The sequence below is a fragment of the Bos indicus genome, chromosome X (assembly GCF_029378745.1).
Source record: "Bos indicus isolate NIAB-ARS_2022 breed Sahiwal x Tharparkar chromosome X, NIAB-ARS_B.indTharparkar_mat_pri_1.0, whole genome shotgun sequence".
NCBI classification, from domain to species: domain Eukaryota; kingdom Metazoa; phylum Chordata; class Mammalia; order Artiodactyla; family Bovidae; genus Bos; species Bos indicus.
This window is the reverse complement of record NC_091789.1, coordinates 53,442,168-53,466,649: the sequence shown is the minus strand read 5'-3', so window position 1 is coordinate 53,466,649 and position 24,482 is coordinate 53,442,168. Positions and strand designations below refer to the sequence as shown.

The following is a 24,482-nucleotide window of genomic DNA, read 5'->3' as shown; positions in this document are numbered from 1 at the left end:
GAATGATTTCTGTTTTTTTTAATTTACCAAGGCTAGATTTATGGCCCAGGATGTGATCTATCCTGGAGAAGGTTCCATGTGCACCTGAGAAAAAGGTGAAATTCATTGTTTTGGGATGAAATGTCCTATAGATATCAATTAGGTCTAACTGTTCTATTGTATCATTTAAAGTTTGTGTTTCCTTGTTAATTTTCTGTTTAGTTGATCTATCCATAGGTGTGAGTGGGGTATTAAAGTCTCCCACTATTATTGTGTTATTGTTAATTTCTCCTTTCATACTTGTTAGCATTTGTCTTACATACTGTGGTGCTCCTGTGTTGGGTGCATATATATTTATAATTGCTATATCTTCTTCTTGGATTGCTCCCTTGATCATTATGTAGTGACCATCTTTGTCTCTTTTCACAGCCTTTGTTTTAACGTCTATTTTATCTGATATGAGTATTGCTACTCCTGCTTTCTTTTGGTCCCTATTTGCATGGAAAATCTTTTTCCAGCCCTTCACTTTCAGTCTGTATGTGTCCCCTGTTTTGAGGTGGGTCTCTTGTAGACAACATATGTAGGGGTCTTGTTTTTCTATCCATTCAGCCAGTCTTTGTCTTTTGGTTGGGGCATTCAACCCATTTACGTTTAAGGTAATTACTGATAAGTATGATCCCGTTGCCATTTACTTTATTGTTTTGGGTTCGAATTTATACACCGTTTTTGTGTTTCCTGTCTAGAGAATATCCTTTACTATTTGTTGCAGAGCCGGTTTGGTGGTGCAGAATTCTCTCAGCTTTTGCTTGTCTGAAAAGCTTTTGATTTCTCCTTCATACTTGAATGAGATCCTTGCTGGGTACAATAATCTGGGCTGTAGGTTATTTTCTTTCATCATTTTAAGTATGTCTTGCCATTCCCTCCTGGCTTGAAGAGTTTCTATTGAAAGATCAGCTGTTATCCTTATGGGAATTCCCTTGTGTGTTATTTGTTGTTTTTCCCTTGCTGCTTTTAATATTTGTTCTTTGTGTTTGATCTTTGTTAATTTGATTAATATGTGTCTTGGGGTGTTTCGCCTTGGGTTTATCCTGTTTGGGACTCTGGGTTTCTTGGACTTGGATGATTATTTCCTTCCCCATTTTAGAGAAGTTTTCAACTATTATCTCCTCAAGTATTTTCTCATGGTCTTTCTTTTTGTCTTCTTCTTCCGGGACCCCTATGATTTGAATGTTGTAGCGTTTAATATTGTCCTGGAGGTCTCTGAGATTGTCCTCATTTCTTTTAATTCGTTTTTCTTTTATCCTCTCTGATTCATTTATTTCTGCCATTCTATCTTCTAATTCACTAATACTATCTTCTGCCTCTGTTATTCTACTATTTGTTGGCTCCAGAGTGTTTCTAATTTCATTTATTGCATTATTCATTATATATTGATTCTTTTTTATTTCTTCTAGGTCCTTGTTAAACCTTTCTTGCATCTTCTCAATCCTTGTCTCCAGGCTATTTATCTGTGATTCCATTTTGATTTCAAGATTTTGGATCAATTTCACTATCATTATTTGGAATTCTTTATCAGGTAGATTCCCTCTCGCTTCCTCTTTTGTTTAGTTTGGTGGGCATCTATCCTGTTCCTTTATCTGCTGGGTATTCCTCTGTCTCTTCATCTTGTTTAAATTGCTGATTTTGGGGTGTCCTTTCTGTATTCTGGCAGTTTGTGGTGTTCTCTTTATTGTGGCATTTCCTCACTGTGTGTGGGTTTGTACAGGTGGCTTGTCAAGGTTTCCTGGTTAGGGAAGCTTGTGTTGGTGTTCTGGTGGGTGGAGCTGTATTTCTTCTCTCTGGAGTGCAATGAAGTGTCCAGTAATGAGTTATGAGATGTCTGTGGTTTTGGGGTTACTCTGGGCAGCCTGTATCTTGAAGCTCAGGGCTGTGTTCCTTTGTTGCTGGAGAATTTGCTTGGTATGTCTTGCCCTGGAACTTGTTGGCCCTTGTGTGGTGCTTGGTTTCTGTGTCGGTATGGAGGCGTTTGATGAGCTCCTGTCAATTAATGTTCCTTGGAGTCAGGAGTTCCCTGGAGTCAGGGTTTGGATTTAAGCCTCCTGCTTCCAGTTATTGGTCTTATTTTCACAGTAGTTTCAAAACTTCTCCTTCTGTACAGCACCACTGATAAAGCATCTACGTTAAAGATGAAAAGTTTCTCTACTGTGAGGGTCACCCAGAGAGGTTCACAGTGTTACATGGAGAAGAGAAGAGGGAGGAGGGAGTTAAAGGTGACCCGAATGAGATGAGGTGGAATCAATAGTGGAGAGAGTGGGCTAGCCAATAATCACTTCCTTATGTGCACTCCACAACTGGACCGCTCAGTGATGTTCACGGAGTTATACAGAGAAGAGAAGAAGGAGGAAGGAGACAGAGGTGGCCAGAAGGATAAAAGGGGGGAATGAAAAGGAGGGAGACAGATCCAGCCAATAATCAGTTCCCTAAGTGTTCTCCACCGTCTGGAACACGCAGAAATTCACAGAGTTGGGTGGAGTAGAGAGGGGTTAGGGAGGAGACACAGGCGACCTGGTGGAGAAAAAGGAGAGTCCAAAGGGAGAGAGAGCAGTTAAGCCAGTTATCTCATTTCCTAGTGAAAAGTGGGTACTGAAGATTGGGTTCTTAAAGGTACAAAATTGGTAACAAATACATAAAAGCAAAAATTAAAAATCTAGAGTAGAGTTTGGAATTTTAAAAATACGATGTTAAAGAAAAGAAGAAGGAAAAGAAAGAGAGAAAAAACGAACAAACAAGGTCGCGAAAATTATAAAGAAAATATAGGTACAAAATTGGTAACTAATACCAAAAAGCAAAAGTTAAAAATCTAGAGTAGAGTTTGGAATTTCAAAAATACAATGTTAAAAAAAAAAGATGAAGAAAAAGAAAGAGAGAAAAACAAACAAACAAACAAAAACAAACATTGTCGCAAAAATTACAAAGAAAAAATACAGGTACAAAATTGATATCAAATACCAAAAAGCATAAATTAAAAATCTAGAGTAGAGTTTGCAATTTCAGATATACAATGTTATATAAAAGAAGAAGAGAAAGAAACAGAGAAAAAGAAAAAAAGTCACAGAAATTATAAAAAAACCATAGGTACAAAATTGATAACAAATACCAAAAAGCTAAAATTAAAAATCTAGAGTTTGGAATTTCAAAAATACAATGTTAAAAAAAGAAGGAAAAAAAAAAAAAAAAACAAGGTCAAAAAATTCTAAAAAATATATATATGAAGTTTGCTGAAGAAAAAAAAATAGGGTCTTTTTTTATTTGCAAAGTAATATGTTGTAAAAGTGAAAATTAAAGGAATAATAGAGGACTTAAAAATTTTTTTTAATTAAAAAAAAAAAAGAATGATCGTAAAAATATATCGAGGACTTTCTCTGGTTTTGTTGTGAGTATTGTGGGTTCAGCTCATTTTTGGCTAGTTCCTTGGTCCGACTTATATTTCTCAAGATCTGTAGGCCCCTTCCTGTGTAGTCTGTAGTAACCACAGGGTTTTAATCTATTGCCTGTAGCTTCCAAGGCGGTTCCCTCTGTTATAGCTTCTTCTGTTTGCTGGTCTCTTCAGTGTCTGGTTTCCACCCTGACACAAAGGGGACGGTGGAGGACACTTTTTTTTTTTTTTTTTTTTAGGCTCACTTGTTCAGTCGCGCTGTGGGGAAGGAGGGAGGGATGCTGCAAGCAAATAACACTGGCGTGTGCTCGCAGTGCCTCAGCCACGCTGGGTCTGCCCCGCTCACGGCGCGTGTAGCCTCCCTGCCCACACTGCTCAGGCTCTACGTTGTTCCGCGGGGAACCATCGGTGGCCGGCCCTGGGCTGCCTGCACCTCCCAGGTCCAAGCCGCTCAGGTTCTGGCACTCGGGTAGTCCTCAGAGGTGCAGACTCGGTTGGGCCTGCGTTTTGTGCCCTTCCCAGGTCCGAGCAGCTCAGGTGATGAGGTGTTTAGCGAGCGCGATTGCTGCAACTTACGCCTCCCCGCCACTCGGTTGTCTAGGTGTACAACTGGCGCACCTTCTCAGGGAGATGTTGACCGTCCAGACCCCCAAGAAGTTTTAGTTAGCAAAGAAGCCTGCTTACAGTTTTATAGATAATGTCTCTCTGGGGCTGCGATTGCCCCTTTCTGGCTCTGGCTTCGTGTCACCGGAGGGGGAAGGTCTGCAGCTGACTATCTCTGTTCAGTCCTTTGTTCCATGCGCGGGCCTGGTGGTGTCTTAGGTTAGGGCTGGCTTTTTGCGTGATAGATATCCCACAGTCTGGTTTGCTAGCCCAGATTATTTCACTCAGATAGCGCTCAGGGTATTCAGGCCAGGTCCTTACTCTAAGCGATGCAGCCCGTGCCGCGCCTCCCTGCCCAGCCCTGGCTTGCTAATGGCGTGTGCAGGCGTCTGCGCTGCTTCTCCACTGGGGGAGTTACTGTAGGGCTCGCAATCTGCGAGTTTTAATTGTTTATTTATTTTTTCTCCCTGTTATGTTGCCCTCTGTGCTTCCAAAGCTCGGCACAGATTCGGCAGTGAGAAGGTTTCCTGGTGTTTGGAAACTTCTCTCTTTTTAAGACTCCCTTCCCGGGATGGAACTCCGTCCCTCCTTCTTTTGTCTCTTTTTTTGTCTTTTATATTTTTTCCTACCTCCTTTCAAAGACTTGGGTTGCTTTTCTGGGTGCCTGATGTCCTCTGCCGGCATTCAGTTGTTTTGTGGAATTTACTCGGCTTTTAAATGCTCTTTTGATGAATTTGTGGGGGAGAAAGTGTTCTCCCCGTCCTACTCCTCTGCCATCTTGGCTCCTCCCCCACCAAATTCTTAACTATAGGAATTTCATCCTTATTTCCTCCATCCTATCTTTATCTTTAGGGAGCCTTTTTTTTTAGGTAGCCATTTTATTGCTTCTTGATTTGTTCATCCAGTGTTTTGTTTCTTTAAACTTAGTAAAAAGTGTTTTGGTTTACCCTTTTAATAATTTGTTTGTTTTTGGTTGCACTGGGTCTTTATTACTGTGTACAGGCATTCTCTAAGACAAGCTGGGTCTCCTCTCTAGCTGTGGTACGTGGGCTTCTCATTATGGTGGCTTCTCTTGTTGCAGAGCACAGGCTGTAGGCGTGCAGGCATTAGTAGTTGCAGCACACAGGCTCAGTAGTTGTGGCATTCAGGCTTTGTTTCTCAGGGCATGTTGGATCTTCCCAGACCAGGGATTGAACCTGCATTGGTAGGTGGATTCCTATCCACTGTACCACCAGGGAAGTCCAAGATTGTTTTGTAATCTGTGTCTTACAATTCCATTATCAGGAGTTTTGTGTGTCTGTCTCTGCGGCCTCCTTCTTTTACTGTTTCTTCCTCATATTGCTTAATTTCTTTGTGTGTCCTGTTTACTTTCAACTTTGTGATAGGCACCTGGACTATCATTTGTAGAAAGAATTGGAAAACTAGAATGATATCTTCCTGCAGAGAGAACTTTCATTTGCTTCTTGCATGTACCTAGGGATACTCTTAGAGAAGGGAATGGCAGCCCACTCCAGTATTCTTGCCTGGAGAATACCATGGACAGAGGAGCCTGGTGGGCTACAGTCCATAGGGTCACAAAGAGTCGGACATGACTAAGCATACAAGCATAGGGATGCTCTTTGGCGCTGCTGCTAAGTCGCTTCAGTCGTGTCTGACTCTGTGCAACCCCGTAGATGGCAGCCCACCAGGCTCCCCCGTCCCTGGGATTCTCCAGGAAGAGCACTGGAGTGGGTTGCCATTTCCTTCTGCAGTGCATGAAAGTGAAAAGTGAAAGTGAAGTCGCTTAGTCATGTCATGGACTGCAGGCCTACCAGGCTCCGCTGTCCATGGGATTCTCCAGGCAAGAGTACTGGAGTGGGTTGCCATTTCCTTCTCCCTCTTTGGCACTAACCTGATGCAAATTGAGATTCCTTACATGATTGGTGGACAGACTGCAAGCCTGTGAGAAGGCTAATTTATTTCTGGTGAACTGTTACCTTGAAGGGTAACCCTTTGGGTTTCTAGTTTAAAGTGAATGTTAGCTTATGAGAGTTCCCACTTTCGGCAAACCCTTTGCTTTGACTTTAGTTACCTTAGCCCTTGGAGGTTGTGGAAGTGCAGCTCAGGTTTTTGTTTGTTTGTTTGCCACTGTGTATAACATACTCTGATTTATTCCATTCCATTCTATTCTAATTTTTTTTAAAATACTTGTTGAAGTCCATTGAGTTGATTTCATGACCCCTTAGTGGAGATGCAGCTCAGTTTTGCAGGTGACTCCTTTGGATTGGCAAATTCCCTTAGGCCAGGAGTGACTTTGAATATTAGGTTTACCCCTCTGGGCTCTCATCTTCTAGATTTTGGCTTAACCTTGCCATCGACTTTGGCATTCCCTTTATTAAAATACCCCTGTATTACTTTTTTTAAACATAACTTTTTTTATTTTGTAAATTGTATTTATTTATTTTCTGTTTTGGCTGCACTGTGTGGCATATTGGATTAGTTTGCTGAACTGTGCCCTATGCAGTGGAAGCGTGGAGTCTTAACCACTAGAGGGCCAGGGAAGTCCCATGTTTTGTAAATTTTAAAAATACAAAAAGAGAGAGAATGTATAGTATAATGAGCCCCTGTAGACCCAGCTCGTCTTTATTCCCATCCAGTTTCATACTTTCCCCTGACCCAGTTAGTTTGAAACAAATACCAAATGTTACACAATTTTACATAAATGTTTGATTCTATGTCCCTAAAAGATATGGGCACTTAAATTTTTTTTCTGTTTCTTCTTATTTTTCACAACTTTATTAAGATATAATTCAAATACAGTACAGTTCACCAATTTAAAAGTATACACTTCAGTGGCTTTTAGTATATTCACTGAGCTTTGCATCCATTACCATAATCTGTTTTAGAATATTTTTATTATTCCCAAAAGAAACCCCTTGTCCCTTAGCTATCACACTCCAGTTTCCCTATTCCCTAGACCTAGGCAAACACTCATCTACTTTATATCTATATAGATTTGCTTATTCTGGAAATTCATAAAGATGAACTCATACAATAATATATGGGTTTTTGTGACTAGCTTCTTTCTAATGTTTTCAAGGTTCATCTATGGGTATGCAGTGTGTAAGGATTCCATTTTCTTCATACCTTCCTCAAGATTTGTTATTGTCTGGGTTTTTTTTTTTTTTTTTTTATTCTAGCCATCCTAGAAGCTGTGAAGTAGTATTTCATTGTGGTTTTAATTTGCATTTCCCTGATAGCTATTGATGTGCTTTTTGATTGCTATTGATGTGCATCTTTTCATGTGCTTATTGCCCATTTGTATATTTCCTTTGGAGAAATGTCTATTTATACCTTTGCCCGTTCTTAAATTAGGTTATTTGTCTAAATGGCTTGTAAGACTCATTTCTATAGTCTAAATTCCAGTTGATTATCATATAATTTACAAATCATATATATATATATATATATATATATATATATATATATATAATTTGCAAAAGTTCTTTCCTAGTCTGTGGGTTTCTTTTCATTTTTTGGTATCTTTTGAAGGACAGAAGTTTTAAATTTTGATGAACTCTTAATTTATTAATTTTTTAGTTTATCACGTGTACTTTTTTTAATGCTTCCTCTTTTCCTTCTCCTTTCAGCCCCTGGCAATGACCAGTCTACTCTCTCTGCTTCTATGAGTTTGATTATTTGAGATGCATAATATGAGTGGTATCTTATCGTATTTGTCCTTCTGTGTTTGACTTATTTCACCTAGCATAATTTCCTTCAAATTTGGTCTCCCAGTAAATTGTGGTGGATAGGGATATTGGTTTTTCCTCATGATGTCTTTGTCTGGTTTTGGTTTCAGGTTAATTCTGGCCTCAAAGAATAAGTTAGGATATATTCTCTCTCCTAATCTTTGGAAAAGTTTGTGAAGGATTGACATTAATTCTTCTTTAAATATTTGGTAAATTTTACCCATGAAGCGATCTGGTCATAGGCATTTTTATTGGGAAGGTTTTTTAAAAAATTAATTTATGTTTTAATTGGAAAATAATTATTTTACAACATTGTGGTGGTTTTTGCCATACGTCGACATGAATCAGCCACAGATGCATGTGTCCCCTACTAGTCAACCGCTTTTCTTGTCATAGGTCTATACAGATATTCAATTTTTTGAGTCACTTTCAACATTTATTTTTCTAGAATTTGTCCATTTTATATCATTTATCTAATTTATTGATAATAACTTTTATTTTTTAATAATTTCTTTTCTTTTTCATTATGGCTTATTACAGGATATTGAATATAGTTTCCTGTGCTATACAATAGGTTCTTGTTGTTTTGATAATATTTATTTCTATAAAGTTGGTAATGTTTTCCCCCTTTCATTCCTGATTTTGGTAATTTGAATCTTTTCCCTAGTCTAGCCAAAAGTTTGTCAGTGTTGATCTTCTCAAAGAACAAACTTTTAGTGTCATTGATTTTTCTCTACTTAAAAACTAAAAGCTTTAAAAATTGTGATTAAATACATGATATAAAACTTAACCATTTTAAAGTATATAGTTCACTGGCATTAAAATTCTTCATCTTGTAAAACTGTAACTCTGTACTTAATAAACAATAACTCCCTATTCCCTCCTGCCTCCTCACATCAGCCTTTGTAACCTTCATTCTACTTTCAGTCTCTGTGAGTTTGACTGTTCCAGGTAGCTCATATAAGTAGAATCATATGTTTGCTTGCTTCACTTAGTATAATGTCTTCAAGGTTCATCCATGTTATAGCAGTGTTTTGAAATATCCTTTTTAAAGGCTGAATAATATTCCATTGTATGTATACACCACATTTTGTTTATCTGTTTATTCTTTGATGAACATTTAGCTTGCTTCCAGCTTTGGCTGTTGTAAATAATGCTGCTATGAACATGCATGTAAAGTTCTCTCTTCAAGTTCTTATTTTCAATTCCTTTGAATATATACACAGAAGTGGAATTATTGAATCATATGGTAATTGTTTTTTTACTTTGTTGAGGAAACAGCATTCTATTTTCATATGAATTTTACATTCATATCATCAGTGCAGAAGAATTCCAATTTCTCCATATCCTCCTCACCAGTACTTACTATTTCCTAGTTTTTTTCATAATAACCATCTTTTTTAAAATTTAAACTTATTTTCTGTTGGGGTAACAATATTGTGATAGTTTCAGGTGAACAGTGAAGGGATTAAGCTATACATATACATGTATTCTGGAGAAGGCAATGGCACCCCACTCCAGTACTCTTGCCTGGAAAATCCCATGGACAGAGGAGCCTGGTAGGCTGCAGTCCATGGGGTCGATAAGAGTCGGACACGACTGAGCAACTTCACTTTCCCTTTTCACTTTCATGCATTGGAGAAGGAAATGGCAACCCACTCCAATGTTCTTGCCTGGAGAATCCCTGGGACGGGGGAGCCTGGTGGGCTGCCGTCTATGGGGTCGCACAGAGTCGGACACGACTGAAGTGACTTAGCAGCAGCATACATGTATCCATTCTCCCCCAAACTCCCCTCCCATCCAGGCTGCCACATAATATTGAGAAAAGTTCCATGTGCTATATAGTAGGTCCTTGTCAGTTATCCATTTTAAATATAGCAATCATAATATCCATCTTAATGTGTATGAAGTGACATCTTATTGTGGCTTTGGTTCACGTCTCCATAATGATTAGCGTTGCAGAGCATCTCTTTATATGTTCATTGGTCATTTGTTTATCTTCTTTGGAGAAATATCTACAAGTCCTTTGCTGTTATTTTAATTGGGTTATTTGATTTTTTGTTTTTGAGTTATAGGAATTCTTTATATAAGAAGTCTGGATATTAATTATTTACAGATATATGATTTGCAAATATTTCCTCCCATTTTGTAGGTTGCCTTTTCATTTTGCTTGATTGCATCCTTTAATGCATAGACGTTTTAAGCATGATATAATGCCATTTGGATATGTATATATGGATATAGATGTAGTCTGTTTTGGCTTGTGCTTTTGGTGTCATACCTAAGAAATCGTAAAATCCAGTGTCATAAATCTTTCCCCCTATGGATTTTTCTAATCCATTGAAAAATATAGTTTTCTACTGATATAGAAATCCATATAGTTTTTAGTCTTATGTTTAGATGTTTAGTCCATTTTCTTCCCTTCCTTCAGTTAATTTTTGTATATGGTATAAAGGATCCAACTACATTCCTTTGCATGTGGAGATGCAGTTTTCCCAGTACCATTTGTTAAAGAGACTGTTCTTTCCCCCAGTGAATGGCCATGACACCTTTGTCAAAGATCATTTGACTATATCCATGATGGTTTATTTCTGAGCTCTCTGTTCATTTACACTTGTCTATATGTCTGTCTTCATGCCAGTAACACATTATTTTATTTTGAAACTTTGTAGTAAGTTTTGAAATCAGGAAGTGTGATATTCTCTCTCTTTATATACTTTTTATTTCTATTATTTCTGCTCTGATCTTTATTATTTCTTTCTTTATTTCTCTGGGTTTAGTTTGCTCTCCTGTTTCTGGTTTCTTGGCAATAAATTAGATTATCAATTTGAGATCTTCATTTTTATTGTAAATATTTACAGCCCTGATTTATCTGCCACGCTAACTAGGAAGGACCAATGGCTTACACTGCTATTCTTATGGAATTTTAGTAGATCTTGTTGAATAAATATTTTTATATTTTTTGTATGTCATTAGGATAATTTCAAGAGACTTTAAATCCTGGGTTTATAAAACCAGTCTTTGCCAACTTTGCCTGTTTTCTGGTGAGTAGTTCCACAGAATTCCTCGTGATCCTATCCTGGAAGTGGAACTCCATGTGGACACTTATCATAGAACAGCCATCTTCCGTTTCTTGAATATCCTTCCAGATGTGTATAGTATATTTCTGTGTAAATGATCTTTTTCAACACTGTACATTATACATACTTTTCCTGTCTCTTGAATTTTTTTTTTGACTTAGTATCTTGGCATTTGTTTTGCCTGTGTGTGTGTGTTCTCAGTTGCTCAGTTGTATCCAATTCTGCTACCCTATGGAAAATAGCCTTCAAGGCATCACTGTCCATGGGATTCTCCAGGCAAGAATACTGGAGTGGGTTGCCATTCCCTTCTCCAGGGGATTTTCCCAACCCAGGGATTAAACCTGTGTCTCCTGCTTTGGTAGACAGATTCTTGACCACAGAGCCACAAGAGAATCCCTTTTGTTTCATATTTGTACATAAAGGACTGCCTCATTCTTTTTGTTGTCTCTGTAGTATTTCATTGTATGGATGTAGTACAAGTTAAGCATATAACTTATAAATTGAGTTTTTGAGTTATTTCCAATCATTATTAAATTATACTCTAATGAATATGTTTGAATTATATAAATTATTTCATACATGTGCAAGTGTGTCTGTTGGATAAAATTGCTGCACATGGAATTGACTTCAAAGGGTATATCTTTGTAATTTTGTTCAGTTCAGTTCAGTCACTCAGTCTTGTCCGACTCTTTGCAGTCTCATGAATTGCAGCACGCCAGGCCTCACTGTCCATCACCAACTCCCGGAGTTCACTCAGACTCACGTCCATTGAGTCAGTGATGCCATCCAGCCATCTCATCCTCTGTCATCCCCTTCTCCTCCTGCTCTCAATCCCTCCCAGCATCAGAGTCTTTTGCAATGAGTCAGCTCTTCGCATGAGATGGCCAAAGTACTGGAGTTTCATCTTTAGCATCATTCCTTCCAAAGAAATCCCAGGGCTGATCTCCTTCAGAATGGACTGGTTGGATCTCCTTGCAGTCCAAGGGACTCTCAAGAGTCTTCTCCAACACCACAGTTCAAAAACATGAATTCTTCAACACTCAGTTTTCTTCACAGTCCAACTCTCACATCCATACATGACTACTGGAAAAACCATAGCCTTGACTAGATGGACCTTTGTTGGCAAAGTAGTGTCTCTGCTTTTGAATATGCTATCTAGGTTGGTCATAACTTTCCTTCCAAGGAGTAAGGGTCTTTTAATTTCATGGCTGCAGTCATCAACTGCAGTGATTTTGGAACCCCCAAGAATAAAGTCTGACACTGTTTCCACTGTTTCCTCATCTATTTCCCATGAAGTGATGGGACCAGATGCCATGATCTTAGTTTTCTGAATGTTGAGCTTTAAGCCAACTTTTTCACTCTCCTCTTTCACTTTCATCAAGAGGCTTTTGAGTTCTTCTTCACTTTCTGCCATAAGCGTGGTGTCATCTGCGTATCTCAGGTTATTGATATTTCTCCCGGCAGTCTTGACTCCAGCTTGTGTTTCTTCCAGCCCAGTGTTTCTCATGATGTACTCTGCATATAAGTTAAATAAACAGGGTGACAATATATAGCCTTGACATACTCCTTTTCTTATTTGGAACCAGTCTATTGTTCCATGTCCAGTTCTAACTGTTGCTTACTGACCTGCATATAGGTTGTTCAAGAGGCAGGTCAGGTGGTCTGGTATTCCCATCTCTTTCAGAATTTTCCACAGTTTATTGTGATCCACACAGTCAAAGGCTTTGGCATAGTCAATAAAGCAGAAATAGATGTTTTTCTGGAACTTTCTTGCTTTTTCCATGATCCAGCAGATGTTGGCAATTTGATCTCTGGTTCCTCTGCCTTTTCTAAAACCAGCTTGAACATCTGGAAGTTCACAGTTCACGTATTGCTGAAGCCTGGCTTGGAGAATTTTGAGCATTACTTTACTAGCGTGTGAGATGAGTGCAATTGTGCGGTAGTTTGAGCATTCTTTGGCATTGCCTTTCTTAGGGATTAGAATGAAAACTGACCTTTTCCAGTCCTGTGGCCGCTGCTGAGTTTTCCAAATTTGTTGGCATATTGAGTGCAGCACTTTCACAGCATCATCTTTCAGGATTTGAAATAGCTCAACTGGAATTCCATCACCTCCACTAGCTTTATTTGTAGTGATGCTTTCTGAGGCCCACTTGACTTCACATTCCAGGATGTCTGGCTCTAGGTGAGTGAGCACACCACTGTGATTATCTTGGTCATGAAGATCTTTTTTGTACAGTTCTTCTGTGTATTCTTGTCACCTCTTCTTAATATCTTCTGCTTCTGTTAAGTCCATACCATTTCTGTCCTTTATTGAGCCCTTCTTTGCATGAAATGTTCCCTTCCTATCTCTAATTTTCTTGAAGAGATCTCCAGTCTTTCCCGTTTTGTTGTTTTCCTCTACTTCTTTGCATTGATCGCTGAGGAAGGCTTTCTTATCTCTCCTTGCTATTCTTTGGAACTCTGCATTCAGGTGCTTATATCTTTCTTTTTCTCCTTTGCTTTTCGCTTCCCTTCTTTTCACAGCTATGTGTAAGGCCTCCCCAGAGAGCCATTTTGCTTTTTTGCATTTCTTTTTCTTGGGGATGGTCTTGATCCCTGTCTCCTGTACAAAGTCACGAACCTCAGTCCATAGTTCATCAGGCACTGTATCTATTAGATCTAGTCCCTTAAATCTGTTTCTCACTTCCACTGTATAATCATAAGGGATTTGTTTTAGGTCATACCTGAATGGTCTAGGTTTTCCCTACTTTCTTCAATTTAAGTCTGAATTTGGCAATAAGGAGTTGATCTGAGCCACAGTCAGCTCCTGGTCTTGTTTTTGCTGACTGTATAGAGCTTCTCCACCTTTGGCTGCAAAGAATATAATCAGTCTGATTTCAGTGTTGACCATCTGGTGATGTCCATGTGTAGAGTTTTGTGTTGTTGGAAGAGGGTGTTTGCTATGACCAGTGCGTTCTCTTGGCAAAACTGTATTAGCCTTCGCCTTGCTTTATTCTGTATTCCAAGGCCAAATTTGCCTGTTACCCCCGGTGTTTCTTGACTTGCTACTTTTGCATTCCTGTCCCCTATAATGAAAAGGACACCTTTTTTGGATGTTAGTTCTAAAAGGTCTTGTAGATCTTCACAAAACTATTCAGCTTCTTCAACGTTACTGGTTGGGGCATAGACTTGGATTACTGTGATATTGAATGGTTTGCCCTGGAAACGAACAGAAATCATTCTGTCGTTTTTGAGATTGCATCCAAGTACTGCATTTCGGACTCTTCTGTTGACCATGATGGCTTCTCCATTTCTTCTAAGGGATTCCTGCCCGCAGTAGTAGATATAATGGTCATCTGAGTTAAATTCACCCATTCCAGTCCATTTTAGTTTGCTGATTCCTAGAATGTTGACGTTCATTCTTTTCATCTCCTTTTTGACCACTTCCAATTTACCTTGATTCATGGACCTGACATTCCAGGTTCCTATGCAATATTGCTCTTTACAGCATCGGACCTTGCTTCTATCACCAGTCACATCCACAGCTGGGTATTGTTTTTGCTTTGGCTCCATCCTTTCATTCTTTCTGGAGTTATTTCTCCACTGATCTCCAGTAGCATATTGGGCACCTACTGACCTGGGGAGTTCCTCTTTCAGTATCCTATCATTTTGCCTTTTCATACTGTTCATGGGGTTCTCAAGGCAAGATTACTGGAGTGGTTTGCCATTCCCTTCTCCAGTGGACCACATTCTGTCAGACCTCTCCACCATGACCCGCCCATCTTGGGTGGCTCCACAGGGCATGGCTTAGTTTCATTGAGTTAGACCAGGCTATGGTCTGTGTGATTAGATTGACTAGTTTTCTGTGATTATGGTTTCAGTGTGTCTGCCCTCTGATGCCCTCTCACAACACCTACCATCTTACTTGGGTTTCTCTTACCACGGACGTGGGATAACTCTTCATGGCTGCTCCAGCAAAGTGCAGCCACTGCTCCTCACCTTAGACGAGGGGTATCTCCTCACCGCCTCCCCTCCTGACTTTGAACGTGGAGTAGCTCCTCTTGGCCCTCCTGCACCCGTGCAGCCACCACTCCTTGGACATGGGGTAGCTCCTCCCGGCCGCCTCCCTTGGCCTCAGGCATGGGGTAGCTCCTCCCAGCCACTGCCCATGACCTCGGATGTGGAGTAGCTCCTGTCAGCCGCTCCTGCACCGTTGCAGCCTGGCACTCTTGGCCGCCCCCCGCCCCGACCTCAGACGTGGGGTAGCTCCTCTCGACCACACTTCTGCGAGGTCCTGCAAGGTCTGTCACAGCCGGCGTGCTTCTTTTGTTAGGTGTAATTTTGTTAGGTGTTGTCAAATTGCTTTCAGTAGAAGTTATACCAACTTCAGATCAGATCAGATCAGATGAGTCACTCAGTCATGTCGGACTCTTTGCGACCCCATGAATTGCAGCATGCCAGGCCTCCCTGTCCATCACCAACTCCCGGAGTTCACTCAGACTCACATCCATTGAGTCAGTGATGCCATCCAGCTATCTCATCCTCTGTCGTCCCCTTCTCTTCCTGCCCCCAATCCTTCCCAGCATCAGAGTCTTTTCCAATGAGTCAACTCTTCGCATGAGGTGGCCAAAGTATTGGAGTTTCAGTTTTAGCATCATTCCTTCCAAAGAAATCCCAGGGCTGATCTCCTTCAGAATGGACTGGTTGGATCTCCTTGCAGTCCAAGGGACTCTCAAGAGTCTTCTCCAACACCACAGTTCAAAAGCATCAGTTCTTCGGCACTCAGCCTTCTTCACAGTCCAACTCTCACATCCATACATGACCACAGGAAAAACCATAGCCTTGACAAGACGGACCTTTGTTGGCAAAGTAATGTCTCTGCTTTTGAATATGCTATCTAGGTTGGTCATAACTTTCCTTCCAAGGAGTAAGGGTCTTTTAATTTCATGGCTGCAGTCACCATCTGCAGTGATTTGGGAGCCCAGAAAAATAAAGTCTGACACTGTTTCCACTGTTTCCCCATCTATTTCCCATGAAGTGGTGGGACCAGATGCCATGATCTTCGTTTTCTGAATGTTGAGCTTTAAGCCAACTTTTTCACTCTCCACTTTCACTTTCATCAAGAGGCTTTTGAGTTCCTCTTCACTTTCTGCCATAAGGGTGGTGTCATCTGCATATCTGAGGTTATTGATATTTCTCCCGGCAATCTTGATTCCAGTTTGTGTTTCTTCCAGTCCAGCGTTTCTCATGGTGTACTCTGCATAGAAGTTAAATAAGCAGAGTGACAGTATACAGCCTTGACGAACTCCTTTTCCTATTTGGAACCAGTCTGTTGTTCCATGTCCAGTTCTAATTGTTGCTTCCTGACCTGCATATAGATTTCTCAAGAGGCAGATCAAGTGGTCTGGGATTCTGATCTCTTTCAGAATTTTCCACAGTTTATTGTGATCCACACAGTCAAAGGCTTTGGCATAGTCAATAAAGCAGAAATAGATGTTTACCAACTTACATTACTGCTAACAATAAATGGGAGTCCAGTTGCATCCAGTTCTTACTTGGAATACTACATGATGAATCACAGAATAGAATTAATTTTCTTTAAGTTAGTTCTCTTTTCTTCCCAAACTGTGTGTGTGTGTGTGTGTGTATGTCTTAATTATAAGATTCAGTCTCTAAAATGGTAAATGCTATCAACTTAGACATAGGTAAGCAAACTTATTTTGGGGGTTCAGGAATTAATATATTCTTTTAAATCAGAAGTGTTTTAAAAAATATTTTAGGAAGGTTGGTTCTTTTTTTTAAGGTTAGAATATAATTGCTTTACCGTGTTGTTAGTTTCTTCTGTACAACAAAGTGAATCAGCTATGTGTATACATATATCCCCTCCCTCTTGAACTCCGCCACCACTATCCCATTCCTCCAGGTCATCACAGAACACTGAGTTGAGCTCCCTGTGCTATACAGCAGGAAGGCTGATCCTTGAAAGTTTAATTCTAACAGCATTGTGCACATTTGGCAAAATGTGTAACTAGCATTTTGTAATTAATGTTTCTGTATGATTCTGAAAATACTGTGCTTTAATGTCATTCTTTCTCTTAAAAGAATACCTTTTGAGCCATGTCACCAACTTACTGCTCATTATCTAATGATTATACCTTTGAGGTGATAAAAATAACCTCTGATACGATGTTAGTGTGATTTAATTCTGACAGTTTTACTTTGCTGAATTATCACATTGTAAATATTTCAAATTGACCATATTTTTAGAGATAATTTAGTAAACTTAATTTGGTCAATCAGTTCTCAGTATCCGAAGAGCTCAAGTTACTCCATGCGTCTGGACATTTGTCAAGCTTATGTTTCAGGAAATTCTGAAGCTCTTGGTTTTCTTATCAATTACTTTTGAACTAATAATTAGATATATCTTTGTTTATTCATTCAATAAATATTAGGTGTCCACTATGCTTTTGACGGGCTTAATCTGCCTACAATGCAGGAGACCCTGGTTTGATTCCTGGGTCGGGAAGATCCCCTGGAGAAGGAATAGGCTACCTACTCCAGTATTCTTGGGCTTCCCTGGTGACTCAGATGGTAAAGAATCTGCCTGCAGTGTGGGAAACCTGGGTTCAATCCCTCGGTTGGGACGATCCCCTGGAGTAGGGCATGGCACCCCACTGCAATATTCTTGCCTGGAGAATCACCACGGACAGAGGAGCCTGGCAGGCTACAGTCCATGTTGTCACAAAGAGACAGACAGGACTGAATGACTAAGCACAGCACAGCACAGCACAGCATGCTTTTGACACTGGGAATACAGTGCTTAAGAAGATAAGCTACCGTCTCTGTCCAAATGCAGTTTATTCTAATGAGAACAAGCAAAAAATAAGTAATGAAATAAGTAGATGTAATAATTTTAAACTTTGAGAAATGCCATGAAAGGCATAAACAGGGTGGCGTGAGAGTGTGTGCCTGGGGAGTTGTCAGGGATGAGTGTTCAAAGAGGACCTGTTTGAAGAGGTGACAATTGATCTGAGATTTCTTCTAAAAGATGAGAATAAGCCAACTCTAAAGATAACTAGAAGAAGAGCATTCTAGGCAGTGGGGACAGTACTTAAAGGATTCAGGGGAAAAAAGGAAGGCCAGTGTGACTTAGATTAAGGAACAAGAGGAAGCAACAGTTAGAACTGGACATGGAACAACAGATTGGTTCCAAATAGGAAAAGGAGTACATCAAGGGTGTATATTGTCACCCTGCTTATTTGTAGAGTAAAAACTTATATGCAGAGTACATCATGAGAAACGCTAGGCTGGAGGAAGCACAAGCTGGAATCAAGGTTGCCGGGAAAAATATCAATAACCTCAGATATGCAGATGACACCACCCTTATGGCAGAAAGCGAAGAAGAACTAAAGAGCCTCTTGATGAAAGTGAAAGAGGAGAGTGAAAAAGTTGGCTTAAAGCTCAACATTCAGAAAACTAAGATCATGGCATCTGGTCCCATCACTTCATGGCAAATAGATGGGGAAAACAGTGGCTGACTTTATTTTTCTGGGCTCCAAAATCACTGCAGATGGTGATTGCAGCCATGAAATTAAAAGACGCTTACTCCTTGGAAGGAAAGTTATGGGCAACCTAGACAGCATATTAAAAAGCAGAGACATTACTTTGTCAACAAGGTCTGTCTAGTCAAGGCTATGGTTTTTCCAGTAGTCGTGTATGGATGTGAGAGTTGGACTAGAAAGAAAGCTTAGCACCAAAGAATTGATGCTTTTGAACTGTGATGTTGGAGAAGACTCTTAAGAGTCCCTTGCAAGGAGATCCAACCAGTCCATTCTAAAGGAGATCAGTCCTGGGTGTTCTTTGGAAGGACTCATGCTAAAGCTGAAACTCCAATACTTTGGCCACTTGATGTAAAGAGCTGACTCATTGGAAAAGACCCTGATGCTGGGAAAGATTGAGGGCAGGAGGAGAAGGGGACAGACAACAGAGGATGAGATGGTTGGATGGCATCACCGACTCGATGGACACGGGTTTGGGTGGACTCCGGGAGTTGGTGATGGACAGGGAGGCCTGGCATGCTGCGGTTCATGGGGTCACAAAGAGTCAGACACGACTGACCAACTGAACTGACTGACTGATAGAAGAACAGGATAGATTATTTTGTTTTTGCGGGGAGGGCAGGTTAAGAATCAAGAATCAATCAGTTAAGTAGGACCTACTTAAGTTTGAGATGCCTGTTAGATATCCAAGAAGTTTAAGTAGGCACCTTGAAACAGGGACCTTTAAAGCTCAAGAGAGGTATTGGAATGCGAGAAATAAGTATGAAATTCATCAGCATGGATGATACTTCATCAGTTCCAAAACTACTTTTTTTTTTTTTTGCTTTTTAACTTTTCAGAGATAAGGGTGCATCTTGTGATTGATGTCAGCCAGGTAGCAATCATGATAGAGTTGTCATTTGCTGTTTTAAGTGTGTACTGGCAGATGGCCAGAATCAGATCTTGCAGATTGGATGGCAGCAGCATGGGGGAGAATTGGAGATGATAATGGAGAACTGTATTAAGCCCTTAAAATCAAATGACTCAAAGTAAGAAGGTAGGGAAGAGCTGGAACCATCCATGTTAGGGACATTTCCTTGAGGCAAGGGCCAAAAGTAGGTTAGCTTTTTGCAGTTGAGACCCAAGCACCGTAGCTTTCTGTTCTTTTAAGAAATGCTGCATAATGCACACTCTGGCACAGAGAATGATACTGTGTGAAGATAAACATAGATGTCCACAACCCTCAAGTAAAAAAGTAATTCAGAAGAGTTAGACTCTGAATGTGAAGTTTTAGAAATAACTTTCACCATTTCAAAATTTCACCATTGAATTTTGTTTGCATTTACCATTTCATGTTGGTAAAAATGATATATGTTCAAAATCTGCCTACATCTAAAACTCACTCAGTGTAAAATATAAACTTCTAATTGTGTTATACATGGTTTGATCGGCAGAGTTTTTTCTCAGTGAGTCATAAAAATGATCGTTAGAATTGATAGCTTTTCAGTGAAGTACCGTAGGTGATAGTTAAAACCAGAGAATAACTAGCTAGTTCACCTAGCTCTTGAGTTTACCTAAAAAATTACAATTTCAGAAATCTACTGTGTACACAGACTGCCTCACCAGACTTCGTCCTCATCCTTCAAAACTCAATTCAGATAATCATATTCCTCAGGAAAAACCTTCTATAACACCTTTCATCTCCACCCGTGACTGAGTCCAGAATTTTTAAAAATGAGGCCATAGATTAACAAAATGGTGCTCACTTTATCTACTGCGATTTTATGTTCTTTCTGTTTGTGCTTCTAGGGAAAAATATGAAAGGTTATAGTGGGTGTTTATTCAAAAGGATTCCAAGAATGTTGGTAGGAATAGAACATAGCATGAATCAGACAGTGAAGAGCCATCTTAATTTTCTGGTAATTTCTGCTAACCAAATATTTTCATCCCCATTTCTCTCCATTTCCTTTTTTGTTTGTTTTTTTGTTTTTAAAGGAATGCCCAGAAGAAAGGAAAGTAAACATGAGCTCTATTCGGGTAAGGAAATTTATTTTCATCATGTGCAGGGATAAAGCTCCTATTCCAGTACTCTTGCCTGGAGGGTCCCATGGACAGAGGAGCCTAGTAGGCTCCAGTCCATGGAGTCGCTAAGAGTCGGGCACGACTGAGCGACTGCACTTTGACTTTTCACTTTCGTGCATTGGAGAAGGAATTGGCAACCCACTCCAGTATTCTTGCCTGGAGAATCCCAGGGACAGAGGCGCCTGGTAGGCTGCCATCTATGGGGTCGCACAGAGTTGGACATGACTGAAGCGACTTAGCAGCAGCAGCAGCAGCAGGGATAAAGCTTCATTTCATCAAAAGAATTTATACCTTTACTTTCCCCCAAATCCCATGTCTGCTGCCTAGGCAAATTCAAAGTAAAGTATTTGCTTTCTGAATTAATTCCAGTGACTTTTATGTGACTTCATTGGCACATACCCTCTACATAGATAAAACTATTCATAGTTTGACTCTTGCTGTTGTGTCTGTGCATCGTCTTATTCTATAATACATTTGCATGTAGTCAAAGTGTGACTGTAACAAAACCAAACACAGTTGTCTCAGTATAGAAACTCTGCTGTGTACATATTTAATATAGACATTAATGTAATAATGTCTGCTCCTGTGCTGTGTACTTTAGATGTTAAATTCCTAGAGTGCAGGAATGATGACCCATTTCCATTTCACAGTACTTGTTCAGCTGAACAGCTAAATATTTTTGTCAATATAATAAAAGGAATATTTAGCCTTTAAATTTTGGGTATGCTCTAGTTTGAATGTTGCTTTAGTGACTGAGTTTTAGTAAAGAACATGGCTACTCGAGCTTACTTTTGGTATGCACATCCAGGATGCTGGGAACTTTTTCTAGGCAAAGAAGAGGAGGTAGAGAATAAGCAAAGTAAATACCTGATGAGTAATTTTCCCATTTTTGTGCCTGCAGGGGAAGAAATGGAACTGGTATTTGGACTATTTATATTCAGAGGGGTTACACGGCTTGAAACACTTCATAAGAAGTAGTATTCATCGTTCTTCTGTCCCCTGAGCAGAGAGCGTGAACCACCTGATCAACATTTTGTTTTTATGTTTCATGTCACGGATGTTTTAGCATGATATTTTAAAAAGGCTGCTGTTAGCAGTCATGTAATAGAACAGACGTGGTGTTGGGGTCAAGCCAACCTAGGTTTGAATCTCATGTCTGCCACTCACTAGTTTTGAGACTGTGTTCTGAGTTTTTTTGTTTAGTGCCTTAAAATAATAGCAATCATTTATTATTAATATTTCTATTTCTACGAGGCAGAAATTTGGGGAGAGCTTTAACTGGGTGGTTCTGCCTCAGGGTCTTTCCCAAACTTGTAGTCGGGTAGATGGAGGGCTAGAACTCTGGAGGCTGGCTGAGTTAATCTCCCCCTCTTCTTAGAGTCTCAAGGCTTCTTCATGTGGTCTTTCCATGTGGCTCACTTGGGCTTCCTTACAGCATGGTGGCCTCAGGACAACTGGATGCTTCTGTGGTGGCTTGGGGCTCCAGGCAGGCAGATGTCTCAGGGACAAAAAACATCACCTTTTCTGATGCAGCCTTGGAGGTCATGCACTCTCAGTTCCTTCATACTCTCTTGGTCACAAGCAAATCACACACTTCCCCAAGTTCACGGGGAGGGGTATTAGACTCCACCTCATGATGGGAAATGGCAGAGTTCTTGAGTAGAGTTGGCAAATTATGACCCTTGGATGAAATCAGGCTCCCTCTCTAAGGCAGTCGTGTCTGGGCATTTACGTCTTGTCTCTGGCTTTGCCACAGTGTTGAAGCTGAGTTTTTGGGACAGATACTCTGTGGTCTGCAAAGCCAAAAATACTTACTGTAAAACTGTTTATAGAAAAGTTTCCTGACCTCTATTCTAGAAGACCATGTTGGATGAGTGATACTATTTTAGCCACCATTGGCCTCAGGCAAGTTACAAGCCTCTGAATTTTACCAGGGTCTCCCAACCTGGCACCGGAATAGATAACTAAGACATCTGGTTGCCATGGACCACGTGTGTACAAGTGTAGCTTCAGAGTTTATCAGGCCTTTTGCACAGGAGCAGAGGTACACCCGGCTTACTAGCTGCTCATTCTTTGCTGTGGCTGCCATCAGCTTTTGTAAAACTGAGAACAAGGTAAGTATAGCCTTTGACTTTTCGTGTAGCAAACTGTTTGCAGGAGTTAACTGCTTTACAAAAAGTTGGCAACCACTTTTAGAACCCCCAGTTGCTAGTTCAGGAGGAGAGTGGACATTGTTTATGCACTTCTTGTAAAAATGAAAATCCATTAACTTTATGATTTATGCTCTCTGACAGCATTGGGTCAAAGGGGCTTTTTTTTCCTTCCTCCACCTGATCAACATTAAATGAATGTTGACAGAAGCAAACTGAGCATATGGGACTAAACTTCCTTGTTGCTGAAGAGATCAAGAGGCTCAACTTGAGTTTCCATACTCGTTTTACCAACAGACTGCTACCTTCAGGGAGTGCGTAAACTGGCTTTCTACCCATGGCTCAGGAGAGCCTCAGTGTGGCTGATGTTATTTCCAGGATCTAGGTTCTTTAGCCCACTAGTGAAAAATGACTTCATCATCAGTCTCTGCCTTCCACCAAATTATGCATAAGGAGATATATCCATTATGTGGTGGGATTTTTCACATTTTTGTGAACTATGATTTGCATTTTTATGGAAGAGAGCAGATGATAATATACAGCGGCAGCTAAGCCAGACATATTTATGGAAAATACTCAGCTGCCTCTGAAACCTCTGCAAATGTTGCCCTTTTACTGATTTTGGACAGCCATACCAACACCAAGTTAACAGGATATATTTCTAACTCTAAAAGCTGACTTTAGGTAGTTGGTAGATTCTTGGGCCTTCACTGGTAGTAGAAATTTGATGAGAGAAGGAAAGGGAGAGAACTGTGTGATAATGCACATTCCTGGAGTTTTACCAGTTTGATTTTACGAGACTGCTCTATTTTGTGCATGTGCATGTATGTGTTTATATATATATATATATATATATATATATATCCCATTTTTAAATGTTTAGGTTCAAATAAATTAACTGTAACTTATTTTCAGGAATAATTCTGAAGCTTTTTAAAATTTTTATAATAGCTAGAATATCTTGCTGAAAATTTACCACAGAATTTTGCTTCAGTGCTACAGAAAAATTCTCCACCTTTTAATAAAATTTGTATCATTTGAGAGAAATCAGGCTGAATTTACTTTTGTATTTAAGAGCACATTGCAGTTCTTTTTTTCCTGTAAAGCAAAACAACCCTGAACTATATTATTGGAAGGTGTTCAGACTAGAATCCTATGTATTCACTCATTTTTAATTTTATACATATTTACTGAGCTTACCATGTGCTGTGAACTCTTCTGTGTGCTGGTTATATAGTACCTGCTTTTGTGGAATTTACTTCTCCATTGGAGAAGACAGATAATACAGGTTGTAAATAGATGTCTAATATTAGATACTATAAAGAAAAAGCAAAGAATAGGGACAGAAACAAACTGAGTGTATGGGACTAAATTCCTTCCTCATTGGTAGAGGCCCAGTGGTTCATTGAGTTTCCATATTCGCTTCAGCAACAGACTGCCATCTTCAGGGAGTCCTTTAAATTGTCCTTCTATCCATGGTTCAGGAGACCTTCAATGTGGCCAACTTTGATTTGCAGGATCTGGGTTCTTTAGCCAGCAAGTGAAAAATGACTTCATCATCAGACTCTGCCTTCCACCAAATTATACATAAAGAGATATACATGTTTGAGAGGGTTGCAATGTAAGATGCTTAAGGAAGGCCTGTTTGAAGAGGTGACATATGCAGAGGCCCTAATGAAATAAGTGTATGAACCGTGTGAATATTGGGGAAAAGAGCATTCTAGGAAGAGGTAAAGGCAAGTAAAAAGATTTGAAAATGTTAACTTACTTGGTGTTTGAGGAATAGCAGAGGCCAGTAGGGTTACAACCTAGTGATTAAAGGAATGATAAGAAATGAAATGGGAGAAAGCCAGAGAGTAGTTCATGACAATCCTTGTAGCTGGGATGGAGAGCTGAGGAGTGGCATA

At 39.9% G+C, this 24,482-nt stretch overlaps 1 protein-coding gene across 1 annotated transcript in view; it reads left to right on the top strand.

Moving 5' to 3' along the window:
• Nucleotides 1–23,622, top strand: part of CENPI (centromere protein I) — a 68,236-nt gene extending 44,614 nt beyond the window's left edge. Inside the window, exons 20-21 of the mRNA XM_019956246.2 lie at nt 20,339–20,380; nt 21,327–23,622. Of these exons, the coding sequence (XP_019811805.2) occupies nt 20,339–20,380; nt 21,327–21,428 (144 nt within the window). The 3' untranslated portion in view covers nt 21,429–23,622. The remainder of the gene's footprint in view (nt 1–20,338; nt 20,381–21,326) is intronic.
• The last annotated feature ends 860 nt before the right edge of the window (nt 23,623–24,482 follow it).